Raw genomic sequence first — 16,504 nt, 5'->3', positions numbered from 1 at the left:
ATTCCCTGTTTAATCTGTGCCAGTAAAATTATGAACAATCAGATAGTATTTGGTATATATTTATACCGATTGTTCTTATTGAATTTATTACGTAAACAAAGTAAATTAAAGACAATGCTTAAAACTATCATGTCAACAGTGAATATTTCCATGCTGCCTCAGGGGTCTTTCATTTTACTGGTTTTCTGTTGTATTATCATTGATACTGTGAAATATTTCCAGTCTTTAGCAGAGCAGGTTCTCAATCCTGTTTGGTGTAGTTGATACTTTATTTCAAATTAAATGCAATATGATTACAATAAAAGATATTAGTGAAACCAACGGACATAGATGTTAATGTAAAAGACATATAACTGAGAAGAAAAGAGAAAAGCTAGTCCTTTCCCTTTGACAATTATTGTTCTGAAATATGACATTTCTCACAGCAGACCTCTCTGAGTTAGCAATTTGCAAATTGTTGTAATGGATGAGAAGTAAAGTAATTCAGTACTAAATGAAAATACAAATATAATCAATACACGTAATACAAGTCTAACTAATTGATGGGAGACAGCCTTGTTGCACATCACAACCAGGCTGAAAGATTATACAACTTGTTTTTTGTTCATATCATTAAAAGAAAAAGAGCAAAATGAAGCTGGTGGATACATCTTCCTGTATGTTATGTTTATAAAGTGGTGAAATATTCTTGTCACATTATCTCCCTCCCTTCAAGAGACATTTCAACTAGGTATGTAAATAAATTTGTAGCCAGGTCTCAGTGTGATATATGAGGATATTTGACAAAGAAATGCAGTTTTCTGTGTGAACATCAAGTGTTAATCCATAATTTAAACTCTCCTTTGATTATCAGATGAAAATCAAAAGATAACTGTAAATGCTTCATTAGAAAAGGTTTGAGATTAGTATTTTCTTCAAGAATTTATTTTTAACATTATTTAACATAGAAATAAGTTCAAGAATTTATTTTTAACATTATTTAACATAGAAATAAGCATCATATCCTCTCCTAATATGATCATTTTAGGTATCATACATAATAACATAGAGATCATTAATTATCTGTAAATTCAAGGTTTCTAAACACAAACATTTGGGAAGTAACCTAAGATAGCTGAAATTTAGACTTTCACTTAGTATTCAATTTTCATGTCATTAATAATATAATTAATACAACATTTAAGCACCTTTTATGATATATTAAAAGACTGAAACATTCTCCTTGAGTTTCACCCAGTTATTTTGACACAACATGTGCAAACATCACTAAGTCAGAAATTCATCACACTTATGCAGGGATGATAAGAAGACTGGGAATACATGACATTAATTTGTGTTGGTTTTTATTGCATCATATGTTATATCATTTTATATATATATATATATATATATATATATATATATATATATATATATATATATATATATATATATATATATATATATATATACATAAAACACTTCTGCAATTTATTACTTATTAGAAAAGGCTCTCTGTAACTAAAAGCAAATTTAGAGAAAAAAAACATCAGAAGCAAGATCTGTAAATCTTTCTTCTTTTAATTGACAGGTATAGTATTTCAAATATGTTTATTTTTCAACATCCTGCTTCTACTAACTGCCTTCAGTATTAGATTTCCATGGCTTAAAATCATCACCATTTTATAGAAATAATCCATCCTGTGATAACTATAAAGATAAAACCTTCAACATGTGTATGTCCATCATATCCATCCACACACACACACACACACACACACACACACACACACACACACACACACACACACAGGTATATATATATATATATATATATATATATATATATATATATATATATATATATATATATATATATATATATATATATATATATATATATATATATATATATATATATATATATATATATATATATATATATATATATATATATATATATATATATATATATATATATATATATATATATATATATATATATATATATATATATATATATATATATATATATATATATATATATATATATATATATATATATATATATATATATATATATATATATATATATATATATATATATATATAGATAGATAGATATATATATATATATATATATATATATATATATATATATATATATATATATATATATATATATATATATATATATATATATATATATATATATATACACACACACACACACACACACACATAATTAATGGTATGTAAACATAGGAAAAATATACAGGTGATAAAATGCATTAAATATAAAGAGCTACAAAATTTGTTTTGTATTAAAACAAATAAGATAAAAAAAAAAAAAAAAAAAAAAACGGAGCTTGGAAAAAAAGTTTTCTCAAGTTAGATGAAACAGACTACTTGTCCCATACATATTTCACTTGGAAACAGTGATCACTTGATATGGTCACTCTCTCAGCCGGGTAAAATAACAAGTCATTGAGTAGATGAGGCTGGTGCTTTTTTAGTAATTACTGCCTCGTACTTAACTAATATAGATGGTCTGTTTTTCTTCAGCATGCACAGGAATTACATAAACGAGAGGTGAGTGGTAAAGTGCATGGGATGAATACCATAGAAGCATTGCATGGGAATTTTGTTTATTTTTGCTTATAATATCAAAGATTGGTAAATTTTTTGCTCTGCTAATTATAGAACATCTATATATTTAGAAAGAGATATGCAAACAGGCATATCAATACACACCTAACTTGAGTTGTATGTTGTATTAGACTGCGTGCATATCATCGATGTACCGGGGGCCCTTAATTTCTACGAGTCTTGAATCACAGCCTTAGAATACGTGTGGATTGTAGCCAAGAATGTTCAGATGTGCAGCATGCTTGTAGGCTTTTGATGGTGAGGTAGGAGGCAAAAGACACATATGCCTCATCTCTATAATTACTACATGGTAGTCTGCAACTTATTTCATCATTGCCTATAGTATTTGATTTTCAGTAATTGATGTATTTCTTATAAAAGTATTTAGTATGTAGACCACAAAATGTAACACAATCTTTGAGCCTTATTTTATGATAAACCATCAAGACTCAGGCCTCAAGCCAAGAACTGCTTACCTAGATGTAACTAATTCCACCACTTGGCCCTCAGCCATTTGTGGCATGCCTCAAGCTGTCTCATCATCTAGTACAGCCACCTCCTCCCATATTACTCTAACCTCACATTACAAAAATCAGTCCTTATACACCACTCTCTCTTCATAAGTTCCACTAAGGGAAAGACGTTTCACAGAAAGAAGAGAGAAAGCATGATGTCACTTGGCAAATTCCAATTCGGCTATTTCCTATCAGTAGTCTTTATTAAAGACTTCTCAAATTTGTCATTTAAGCTATTGCTGCATAAAACACAATTGCATGGAATCAGAATGCTTCCTGCTAATTATCATATGTATTATATTCACTTTTCATTATATAGAAGTAAGAAATTCTGGAAGAATTTATTGTTCAGATGTGATGAATGTATTTGAATATCTAGTTAACATATATGTTAGGAAACAATTTGATGGAATCAGAAATTTTCAAGGATTTATTCAGGTAAATATTTTTTATGCCTATAAATTTTTGCACACACACACACACACACACACACACACACACACACACACACACACACACACTAGTGAATACAGAAAATATTAACTCATTTGTGATACATTTCAAACAAATAGGATTACCTATGTTGAAACAATCAAATGAGATAATTAAATTATTAATTGTAGTAAAAGTTCTTTGGATCCATCTCAGTTTTATACATTCATTGAGTGAACAGTGTGTATTTTGTTGTGTTGAAATATTTAAGATACTCTTGCTTTCAGCTGGATTAAGCCAAGTGCAAAAAATGTCATAATAAATGTCTGACAGAGGTTACAATTCTCCTAGCAGTGCAAGATGGTTAAACATTTCTCATAAGAAAAGTTATATCTTTCTAGTCTTTCACGTTCATCAGCATTAGACATTGACAGGTACTTTCCAAACTCATACCACTGTAAGTCTTAAAGGCCCCCGGTATCTAGTTTTTTTTTTTTTTTTTTTTTTTTTTATATATATATATATATATATATATATATATATATATATATATATATATATATATATATATATATATATATATATATATATATATATATATATATATAAGAGTTGCCTATTTGTGAAAGGTAGATGTGTGCATACCATTTTGTTTTCAGTTATCTTTTCTATATATCTCTTTGGTGCTGTGACTATGCAGGTCTTAAAGATTTCACAAAAGCATCTCAGATAAGAGATCATAGGAGGTGTCTAGAATCCTACTGTGCCAAGTATTGTACCCTATTAGAAAAAAAAAATCTCCTCTGGCAACATGTAAACATGCATAAATCAGAAAAAAAGGAATTCCACCACATTTTCTTTTTAAATAATGAGTAATATCTCTGCTATCATGCTCTATCATCCTCATTTCAGTAATGACTTACTGAACTATGGTGATAATGAGAATGTTAACACTGAAGTAAAATTTATAAAAGTAAAGTCTCTAAAAGTTAAAAGTGGAGAAAGTTTTGTATTATTATTAATTGTATTTGGTAGTAAAACTACACATTAAAATGCTTACAGCTTGACTTGGGTAAATACAAGCATTGTTTCACTAGCTGAATTGTGGACACTGATTGATCCAGAGGGCATCTCTCCTGCACTCCCAGTGATCTAGAAGTGCTCAGTAGCTTAGGTGCCTACAATACCTAGCTCTGATTGGCTACACAAAGTGGTCTTTTTAAGGAGACGTATGGTATTTTATACTTCCAAACTCTGGGCTTATATCAAGACTGCTGTGGAGGATGTTAATTACATTTTCTTATTAGGAATTTTGACCTTAATGCAGCATGAACTCCAAACCTCTTAACTCCTTCCCCAGATGAAGGGATGTTTGGGGAACACAGTAACAAGTTTAGGTACTATGGCACTGGTATAGTATGATTCTAAGTGCCTTTGTTTATATATATATATATATATATATATATATATATATATATATATATATATATATATATATATATATATATATATATATATATATATATATATATATATATATATTAATTGATTTACCTTTTATATTGAATGTGTTATCTTACATAGAAGTGGAATTATACTTAGAATTCAGAGCTTTATCTCAATGAAACTCTTTTAATCCTGCTTTGTATGGCTTGAAGCTTAGTGTGATGAATTTACTGTTTGATCTGATCAAATACTACACTATGTTAGACTTTGTTACTTTTGAATTGTGCCTTACCATCTTGATGAAATATTATTGTGTGAGGTTTTTTATTCCTGTAAATTGTGTCTGGTTGCTTTTTTTCATGTATTGTATATGATAAGAACAGAAATATCTTTTATTTCATCTTTTTCATGCTCTGGCTATGTTGGAATATTGTGTTTTGAAAAGTTCAGTAATCCTTCATTATAGTGGACATTGATGCAGTAGGCACCAACGAAAAGGTTACCAAAGTAATCTAAAACATTATTTACTGAAAGGATTTTGAACTGTATATTCACTTGAGCTGACACACATACTATGGTCTGATTACTGAGTGTGCCTTTATTGTGGCCTCTTATAAAATCAAAGGACCATCTTACTAAACAGATAATTGAACTCATAATTACCAAGTAACATTATTAAGCAATAATGCCTGTTACTTGCTTCTTGCACTTTTCCATCATTACTAATGTTTCTTAAAGTCATTAGATGAAGCAAAAAATAAAGTGATGAAATACTACATTCTAAATGTGCACGTCTGTGCCTCGCTGATCTCTAATCTAATCTATATGTATTTACATTATTCAAGTTGTAGTGCTGACATTATTGTATATTACTACTTAGTGTGTTTAATGTTACACTTCTCAGCATTTTCTTGTCTTGTTTTCCTTTTATCATGAGAAGAGAAGAAAAAGCTCAGCACATTACGATAGCAAGGAAACCCCATGAAGTGTTTTGAATATAACCATTACTGCCTACTGACAACTGCACCCTACAGACCCATTAAAAATGCTTTATGCTTTGAATGTGCAGAATTAATAATAATAATATTGTACCCACCTTTGCCTCTCTCATTCAGGCAAATTATCACTTAAAATTTTGGAAAAAAAAAAAAAAAATTGTAAAATTGTTCCCTAGATATGAATTGAATTGAATTGAAAAATCTCATAGATACAGTGATCTCTTAGTTACAGTGTAGTTAATGCACCACCACTCTGCCTATTGAAGTGGATAGTAAACAAATTCTTGCCACTTGCAACTCAAGAAATTAATGCCCTGTTATAAAGAAGGATTACTGTATTCCAGTCAAAGAACTTTAAACAATTATGTATTCAGAGTTATTCTTTGAATTTTGTCTTTCTTAATCAAAAAAAGAAAAAAAAAATTTGCCATGTTACTAACAACACTCCTATTTTGCATGTAGTCGTGCCTCAGTGGTACGTGGAAGAGTAATCAGCGGGAGAGGAACAGGACTCAGAGGAGTAAGAGTGTCCCACTACCGGCCAGCAGACACAGGCTTCACTCTAACACGCCCTGGAGGCTGGTTTGATCTCATGGTTAATGGAGGTGGTGCTGTCAGATTGCTGTTTGGGAAGTCACCATTTTCCCAAGTCACTGCAACAGTGTGGGTGCCTTGGAATGAAGTAAGTGTTTATTTCTGATTTGATTCAGTGATTTTATATTAATTTTTGAGATATAAGGTAAATTCAATTATCAATTTTTGTTGCCCTTGGCCAGTATCCCTCCTACAGGAATAAAAAATAATTAAATAAATAAAATGAAATAAAAGTAAATAAAATGAAACCAACAATATTACATAAGATAAACTGAAATTTAACAATTTTGTTTTACTTTCTTGTTTAACATTATCCTCAGTTGAAGTGTTTGCCTATCAAGAAACACTAGTTACTGTTGGAAACAATTAGTTTAATATCTTGTCTGTAAGCATAGTCTTAGTTATCCAGCATCAACATTTGTTAAGTACTTCCAGCTGAGATTTCCACTCAGATTCTTATTTATCTAATATTGGATCTCCTAACTGACATACTACTTTTTATCTAGAAACGCTTAAGATGTTCTACCAAGTCATGTCATCCATCTCATCACACAGCCAGATAAATAAGATTTAGTACTTGAATATTCATTATCTACTTATTCAATATACTGATTTTTTTTTTTTTTTTTCCTCTTGTTCCCTCACAAATTGTATTATTGAACACATGAATTTTTATTTCTTTTTCAGCATGCAGATTTTTTTTTAGATAGGTGGTATGATTGCTGTGCAGGACAAAAGCCTTAAGGCAGAGAGCAAATTTCCTTGCATACAATGAAAATCTGATTGCTAAGGACTTTTTCAGAAGGGGAACATTATGCTGTGATAAATTTTAGTGACATTTTCACATTTTTTGACAAGTTCCAATGTATGCTACTTCTTTTTTTTCAGATTGTTGTCACAGACACCATTGTTATGACCATGGCAGACGTTGTGCCTCCACCACCACAAACTCCCTGTCCTGATCACAGTTATGACGAGCTGAAGCCTGTTGTTCTGGCTACTTGGAAACATGGTTTTCAAGGTGGATGTCCTGAGTGTTCTGCAATCCTGACAGAATCTCAAGTAGTGCAAGAGAGTCTAAATATCCCTGGAACTGGACTTCATTTAGTCTACCATTCTTCAAGGTATGCTAATGCTTTTCTGGTATTTGATTCTTTTATCGCAAGAGAAAATCACCTTAATATCTCAATGTCAAGATATCTATCCTACCATAGCCAGTTGGACATTTCAAAACCTCTATGACAAAGTGAAAACAAAAAAATGCAACTGTCGTTTTCCCTTCTTTTGTATTCACTTTTTCGACTACAGAGAATACACTATGAAATATTTTTTGGAAGGGAATCGTATAATAATAATGACATATTGTGTTGTAATGGTTTCATTTTAGATGGTATTTTTTTTTTGCCATTTATTTATTTTTTTTTAAACAAAGGATACATATTAACTATTCATGAATCAGTTCATCTTTAATGAAAACTTAACAGTAGCATAATTAGACAAAATTGCTGCTTCAGTCATGCACTAAAGAAGCATTGTGATAATATTTAGTAGTAATTCTTAATTAAATAATTTAGACACAAGACATTGACCAGTGAATGAGAAGGCATTTGAAGAAAATATCATTTTTTTTATATTTCTTAAATTACTATATATTTTTACAAACATTTTGACTACATTACTTTATCAATCCCTTTCAGTGTGATTTCTATAAATGTCTTCCTTATGTGGTGAATAATGCACTGGATCATAGTTGTACTAATGCAATACCCATGTGTCTCACAGAGCTCTGGGATACGAGTCCACAATTCAGCTTCAGTTAACACCATCAGTCATCCCAGAGACACTGCGACGAATATATCTCAGAATTACTATAGAAGGAATTCTTTTTGAGAAAACATTTGAAGCTGATCCTGACATCAAGTTTACATATGCATGGAATCGACTAAATGTATATAGGTGAGTGAACATACACACACTATTGGTATGATCTCTATTTTAAAAGGACATAGCAAAGATAGAAAGTATGCAGAGAGTAATAGCTTGGATGGCCCAAAACCTGTAAGATTTCTCACAAAGAAATGTTAACATTTCTAATATAGAAAAAAGAAGATAGCCTTACTTCAGTATATAGAGCTATGAAGAAATAGGTAGTGGATGGTGGTTATCTGTTTGAACTAGATGCAAGAGGAATGGGAGTCAAAAATAAACCAAAAGAAGAGGCATCAACAAATTCAAGTTTCCATTGTAGAGCAACAAGTTTAAACATAACCTGGATGCAGAAGTGGTCTATACAAAACATTTTCATGAATTTAAAGATATATTAGACAAAAGCAGATACAGAGATAAGACAGTAGGAGCATAACTCCTCTTGTATGTCACAACTAAGTAGCAGTTTCTCTGTTCCCTTCTACTGTCTCTATCCTCATTTATAATCCAATCAAAGCAGGATGTTGCATTTATGTGCACAACTGAATTTGATCAATCTTTCACCATCTGGTTATGACAACAGAGTAGCTACTACTGTACTGTACTGTTTACCTCTCACATAACTCCTCTAACTATAGAAAAAATGAGAAAAAAAGAAAAGACTGACTTCCAAAGTGAAGCATATCCTGATTTTCCTCTTTCTATTCCTGGAGATTTCATTGTTCACCAGCAGCTTTGGCTTTTCTCTCCCTTCACAGACCATCGTGATGAACTTGCCTTTATAGTTTTGCTATCCTCCATGGCCTAGAACAATTGGTGCAATACCCTATCCATATTCCTGACTGTCTTGGAGATATCAGATTATCTTTTTAAGAGTGAAAATTAATGAACATAACGTAAATTCTAGTATTTTTTTTATAGGATTCCTTATTCCTAAATTATCACAGGTAATTTGTGTATCTATAATATATATATATATATATATATATATATATATATATATATATATATATATATATATATATATATATATGTGTGTGTGTGTGTGTAATGTATGTTTTGCACAGGCAACGAGTATATGGTGTAACATGGGCTGTGGTGAAGGTGGGCTTTGCATACAGCAACTGTGATCAGATCATATGGGATGCACAAACTACTCAAGTATCTGGACATGACATGAGCATATCAGATATTGGAGGCTGGGATCTTTCAATCCAGCATAGATACAATTTCCATGAAGGTGAGTCACTGTTGTATTTATTCTATGGTGAATCTCTGTCTTTTAAGAAAAATATCTATGTAGATGATAATGCATTGAATTCCCTGCAAGTGTAGTGATAAGAACTTATCATTAGTGCCATAAATTTACTTAATTTGTTTTTATAATTAGTGCCATATATGGATCATTTTTCCTTTTCTACCAAAGGGAATGACTTTTCTTTCCATTCCTTTAAAGAAAGTGTTACTTACGAATAAAACATTTGGAAATCATATTCAATGAGTAATGAAAAAAAAAAATTAATACTCAATAGTGGTAGTTCTGACTGCATAGTTTATTAGTTTAAAGCTTAGTAGCACTAAACTGTACAGCTGCAATGGATCCATTCAAAACCATTCTAGATAGTAGAGGTTCCAATCATTCTTTCTTAGCAAAACTAATAGCAGTTATAAAAATATAAAGCTTCCATTTACAGTAGCACTAGATTGTACTGATTGAAAGCAATATTTTTCAGCATCATTTACTAGTACATTTATAAAGTATCAGTTCCCAGCAACATCTGGTGTATCCTTAAAACATTATTCAACTCTATTTCTCACATCAAAGCGAACAATACCTGCTGCCACTCTGCACACTATTCCAACAGGTAGTATATGCAAATAAGATATGGATATTAAATTAAAAGCAAAGACAAAGGATCTAGGTTAGGCAGTGATAAGCAACTCAAGAGGTACATAGGATCTGCCTTTTTTTTATACATTTATAATGATTTTGAAGATTATATTGCATGAAATTAGATTTTTTGCATTTCTAGTCTTCTTAATTTGCAGATAGTGTAACCTAAGTTTGATGCAATAAAGGAATTCAGTGATAGTTTTCTAGATCGTCATAAACTTAAAATCTGCTCCCTTCACAGGCATTTTGCAGAAGGGAGATGGACGTAACATTCACCTGAAACAGAAGCCAAGGGTCATGAGAAATCTTATGGGAGATGGCCATCAGAGGGAGATTTCCTGTAAGCCTTGTGACGGACATGCCAAGAGGCAGCGTCTCCTCACCCCTGCAGCTTTAGCTTCAGGTCCAGACGGGTCACTTTATATTGCAGACTTCAACTTAATTCGTCGTATCTTACCTGACAACACAGTAAAAACTGTGGTCAGCTTAAAGTAAGTGCTTTGGAAAACTGTACCTGTAATAAGGGACCCAACTGCCAAATACTTTGGAATGGAGTTAACTGTGAAATGAATTCTTTAATATTTCTCCTATTCTAGAGAGAATGATAGTGCAAGCATAGGTATGTTATGTATGATGCTAATATTTATAAATCATAGTGTACGTATATATACTTCATGTGCTACACTATTATCATCTTTGTCTTATTTGGTAAGTATCAGATGTCTTTATAGGAAGCCATTGTTTATTTGGGTTAGTTCATACACAAGGCATTACTATATCCTAATACTATCACAAGATTTACAGGCAGGAGAAATTTGCATAGGTATTGTAAACATTGATATTTAGGGAATTAAGATAGATGTGGCCTCCCCATCCTTAGTGCCATACTGGCCAGTCTGAACTATCCTTCCCCCCTTCTTTTCTTCTGTAAGAGGAATGTTGGCCAAAGGCAATACACACAATGACTGGCAATGACAGACCCTACAGAGGACATTCCAAAAAGCAAATTTAGGATTACACAAAAATGTTTTGAAACTTGTAAATATAAACGAGATTATGGTGTTAATCTATTTTGGAAAGCCATGTTTATGAATTGCGCACTGTAATAATTTTATTTTTTGTGATAGGGCCAAGCCAAAGTATCAGTGAATACCAAGGTAGTTATACAAATATCTGATATTTACCAAATGAGACAAGGATGGGAATAACTCAGTGATGAGGTATACACTGTTCTGATTTATGAATGTTACTATTATATTCAGTACAACTATAATCACTTTTCTGTTGCTTCTAGGGCAAAGGAAATTATAATTGATTCCATTATTATTAAATTCACTGCAAAATAGTTGGCACTTGGCCTCTCATCACAGGCAACCACTCAAATAAACCATGTTTCAACTTAGTAATGATACAAGATCACTTATTAACAGATTATAGTAATTGCAGAAGGAGCATACTGGTTGCTCATAAAGAGAGGCAGCATTTTATTTACAGATTAAGAACGAAGGGTTTGTAATAACTGAGGAAAGTTATGTTTTATTGGTGATTTTAATTACTAATCCAGAACTCACACTTTTCAGCGAAACACGTGTGTCATACCGGTACCATCTAGCAGTGAGCCCAGTAACCGGTGATGTTTATATCAGTGATCATGAAGCTCACCTGATTCTTAAAGTTCGAGACCCTGATGACTTCTCAAGGCCAGAGCAAAACTATATGCCCTATGTTGGATCTGGTGAGCGATGTTTACCTGGAGATGAAGTGGGTTGTGGTGACAACTCCCTTGCTAGAGATGCTAAACTTCAATATCCTAAGGGAATGGCATTGTCTGTTGATGATGTCTTGTACTTCGCGGATGGCACCAATGTCCGTGCAGTAGACTCTGATGGAATCATTACCACTGTCATAGGAAACCATCGGCACCGAGCACACTGGCGGCCATTACCTTGTGAAGGAACTGTACCTGTCTCTGAAGTAAGCTTGCGCTGGCCAACAGCTTTGGCTATTAATCCTCTTGATGATTCTCTCTATGTTTTGGATGACCATCATGTACTGCGGCTGACACACGATGGGCAGATAAAGGTGGTGGCTGGAAGACCTCTTCATTGTCCACCACTGAGCCATGATGCACCTTCTGATTTAGCTGCTCACACAACACTTCGGTCCCCTCAGAGCCTTGCATTTGCTCCTAACGGGGACTTGTACATTGCTGAAAGTGACAATGAACGCATTAATCGCATAAGGATCATTGAAACGGATGAACGCATTCATGACTTCGCTGGTGCAGATTCAAAGTGTAATTGCCAGGATGAGAACTGTCAGTGCTTTGATGAGTCTCACGTTCTAGCTGCCACAGCTGTGTTTTCCACCATTTCAGCATTATGTGTAACTCCAGATGGCACTGTTCATGTCCTAGACCAAGGTAACTTACGAATTCGCTCCGTCACTTCCTCAATTCCTGAGCCAAACGCACAACGTTTGTATGAAGTTTTCTCCCCAGAAACACAAGAAGTTTACATATTCAATAGATTTGGCCACCATATAGAAACTCGTAGTATTCCTACGAGGCGAACAAAGTACATGTTTGCCTATAATGTTAATACAAGTAATGGAAGACTGTCAACAGTCACAGATGCCAGTGGGAATAGAGTTTCCTTCCGTCGCCAATACACAGGACAAGTAACTACAATTGAAAACTCAAGACAGCAGAAATGCAGGCTACAGATGTCACGTACTCGTAAGCTGATGGAATTTGTCACACCCGATGAGCACAACATAACCCTCACATACCATGGTGCTACTGGTCTCCTACGGTCTCGCATGGATTCCACAGGTCGTGCCCATGTGTATACATATGACACTTATGGTCGCCTCACAAGAGCAGTTACACCTTCTGGGCAAGTGATTGATTTGTCATTTGACCTGAGCCAAAAGGGAGCAAGAGTAACAGTTACTCGGGATGGCACAGCACCAGTCACCATGCTTATCAAGGGAGCACTGGTCACTGAGACTGTAGGTAAGTGAAAAGCTATTTTTTAACAGTAAATTGTTTGATATCTTCAAAAACTACATTTCATTGCTTAATCGTCTTTGTGAATTGGATAGCAGTTAGAAATTTATCCCAACATTAACTGAAATCAATTTAGTTGGATCCTTCATTGATTCCTCAGGTCTTTAAAAAATACAATATGAGAAATGAAGTTGATGAGAGATTTTTATTAAAATAACTTGCATTTCATAAATAAAAATGCATTTCCAGGATCTGCCTCCAGTGTCACTGCTCAGCTTGCTGATGGTGCTGTGGTGACACGTACAGCTTGGGGACACCACATCGCTACTGAGACAGTGCCTTATAATCTTCTACAAGATCACACTTTAGCACAGTCATATCCTGTGCCTGGTAGGCAGCGCACTGAAATAGGAGATGAACTTGTCAACAGCTTTGACTGGAAATACTTCTTGGACACAAGAGATGAAAGTGGCACAGCAACACAGGTTTGTTACTCTCCCCCCCATTCTCACCTATTGTGCACAGTTATCAGTATAAAAAAGTTCTCAAAAATTTTCTCAGTTATAAGGCGAAAGATTGCATGAAGAGTATAGGAAAACCCAATATTACTTCATTACATACACTTGACTCATTTTTCCTGATTAAATGGTGCAGGCAATGGGCCAGATAATGGAAAAGTCTAGATAACACAAATGGGTCCTTCATTTTTTCCTCTCCAAATATGGTAGTTTATCTCCTTAGACATTTACAGATGGCAAAATTTAGTCTACTGTGGTTTCCCTGACCAACTAAACCAAAACAAACTTAATCCAGGTTAATCTCTAATCTAACACTAAAAACTAACCTAACAGTAATCGCCAGCTTCACTCAGCACAATAGCATTAAAAGTCTGTGTTGATTGCAGAATTGCCACAATCACCCATTGTTCCCTCAGAAATTCTCTATATCAATTTCTGTGCCAGCATCTTTTCCACTCCTTACATTTTTTCTTGGTGCACCTTTACCAAACTTTTACTTGATTATGCACTTACAAAGTATTTGACAGAATATCCTACACACTTATCTTTTGATATACTAATGTCCAATACACTTTGCTTGGCCACACCATACTCCTCACAAACACCTGCATTTCTAGCTCCTTTCTCTAATTTTCCTAGTAATTCCAGCTTTTAAATCACAGCTAGAACCATTCACTTATGCCTAACACCCTTGGGAGGTCTAATTACGAGTTCTAAGGTAACGAAAATGCACAAACTTGTTCGCTAATACCAGACAATATACACAGTGTTCACTAGCATTGGCCAGACTTGTTTACAACCGCCTGCTACAGCGGTGCTACCATCTATTGGTTGTTTCTGGAAGTGTGTGAGGCACACTGTCTTAATGAATTTTTTTACCATTTGCACTTAAATTATTAAATTATCAGAACACCTTCCGGATTAACCAAAATTCCGATAAAGAAGGGTTGAGCATACTTAAGTTGAGGTGGTTTCAGCCAGCTAGTAGATGCTTTTTGTATTGATGAGCAAGATAATGAAGATAGTTGTTGTGGTGGAGGTAGGAGAATTCCTGTTTCCAGATCATCTAATTTTATCAGAACAGGCTGCAGTTTTCATGTAGTGTAAAGTACAGGCAATCCCCGCTTAACGAAGGTTCACACAATGAAATTTCGATACAACAAAGGTTTCATTTTACTACCATCTGCTCATTTAACGAACACCAAACTCACTTTAACGAAATTTTATCAAAGTAATTTTTTCCAAGTTTGAAAGCCTCGCCGTATCACGCAAGTCGACAGGCTTTTGAGTACACCAGCTTCTCTTGTGGACAACACGCGCACCTAGTTCAAAACAATAACAGCGTCAGCAGCAGCTCGTCTTCCCTCACTCAACATGACACCAAAATGCCCTGCAATGTCGCCTAGCATTGCTAAGAAGACCAGGAAGTCTCTTACTCTCGAAGTGAAGCTGGATATTATTCACAGACACGAGAGAGCCGAGAAAACTAATAGCATTGCTCGCCACCATGGCTTGCATCTACTGTCTACCATTTTCAAGTCAGCAGACTCTATTAAGAAGGCTGGTGAGATCATATCTTCCTTGCAAGCTAAAAGAACCACCTGAACTCGTGACTCTGCAATGGATAAAATGGAAAGCCTTGTGGAAATGTGGTACATAAGTTTTGTATGTGATACAATGATGCGCCCTTTGTTTACGTTCCACAGGTTGCCAGCTAGCGTATTTCCCACTCCACTCTCCCTCCCTTCATAAATTTAAGATCAACATTATAAAGTTACTTACATACATACATTAGTGTACATTATAATGACTTATCTTAAATTAAACTGCTTAAATGTTTAACTTCATAATTTTTACTTTCATTAAACCTTTTACTGTACTATGATGCACTCTCGCTTTGTTTAATAATCTCAATGGAAGCTCAAGTCAGGGGTTAAACTTATAATTGGTTCGCTCAATGAAAATTCACCTAACCGAGGTTTTTTTTAGGAACATAACCTGTTCGTTAAGCCGGGGTTGCCTGTAAATGTTTTTTTCTATTGTATTAACACAAAAGCACATATTTGTAATGAGATGTTAAGTGTGGACTCACCCATTTTAACACACAGAAGGAAAATATTGGCTGCCAAGTTTAAAAATAGTATTTAAATCATGTAAGGTTCCAGTTACATGCTGTACATCATACTGTGTAGGTCCAAGTTACATCAAAAGGCATCCCAGTACACAACACTGATCCATATTCATTGGTACAAGTGCATAAACCTTTAAGAAAAGTGACTAAAGTTACTGCAGCCAGTGCTGTGGCTTGCATGTGTAAGCTCTCCAGTCTGGCCTGTGACTTAGTTATGGGTTAATTGTCAGATGTTCTGTAACTGTGATGTATTTGAAGGGTACATTATAATTAGTGATAACAGGAAGTTCCAATTATGTGTGTATTCCCATCCAATTTTATGGCTACTTATTACCATATTTAGTTATAAATATGTTTAGTGCACTGGTGGATGAGAAACTTTATAAATATGTTTAGTGTACTGGTGAATGAG

General features: G+C 33.7%; 1 protein-coding gene and 1 long non-coding RNA gene across 8 annotated transcripts in view; one reads left to right on the top strand and one right to left on the bottom strand.

Moving 5' to 3' along the window:
* Positions 1 to 16,504, top strand: part of LOC123514317 (teneurin-m-like) — a 581,802-nt gene that overhangs the window by 555,990 nt on the left and 9,308 nt on the right. For 4 of the 6 annotated variants that reach the window (XM_045272141.1, XM_045272145.1, XM_045272142.1 and 1 more), the window contains 8 exons: positions 2,545 to 2,571; positions 6,482 to 6,701; positions 7,502 to 7,737; positions 8,396 to 8,569; positions 9,607 to 9,779; positions 10,675 to 10,924; positions 12,014 to 13,449; positions 13,693 to 13,928. In XM_045272141.1, coding sequence (XP_045128076.1) covers positions 2,545 to 2,571; positions 6,482 to 6,701; positions 7,502 to 7,737; positions 8,396 to 8,569; positions 9,607 to 9,779; positions 10,675 to 10,924; positions 12,014 to 13,449; positions 13,693 to 13,928 — 2,752 coding nt within the window. The remainder of the gene's footprint in view (positions 1 to 2,544; positions 2,572 to 6,481; positions 6,702 to 7,501; positions 7,738 to 8,395; positions 8,570 to 9,606; positions 9,780 to 10,674; positions 10,925 to 12,013; positions 13,450 to 13,692; positions 13,929 to 16,504) is intronic. The other 2 variants (XM_045272144.1, XM_045272143.1) reach the window with 1 other exon arrangement.
* Positions 12,524 to 16,504, bottom strand: part of LOC123514319 — a 36,434-nt gene continuing 32,453 nt past the window's right edge. Inside the window, exon 3 of one of the 2 annotated variants that reach the window (XR_006677570.1) lies at positions 12,524 to 12,642. This is a non-coding gene — a long non-coding RNA (uncharacterized LOC123514319). Of the gene's footprint in view, positions 12,643 to 13,629; positions 13,846 to 16,504 lie in introns of those variants that run through there. The other variant, XR_006677569.1, reaches the window with a different exon arrangement.

This window comes from Portunus trituberculatus, chromosome 37 (assembly GCF_017591435.1).
Source record: "Portunus trituberculatus isolate SZX2019 chromosome 37, ASM1759143v1, whole genome shotgun sequence".
Taxonomy (NCBI): Eukaryota; Metazoa; Arthropoda; class Malacostraca; order Decapoda; family Portunidae; genus Portunus; species Portunus trituberculatus.
This window is presented reverse-complemented; position numbering and strand designations above follow the sequence as displayed.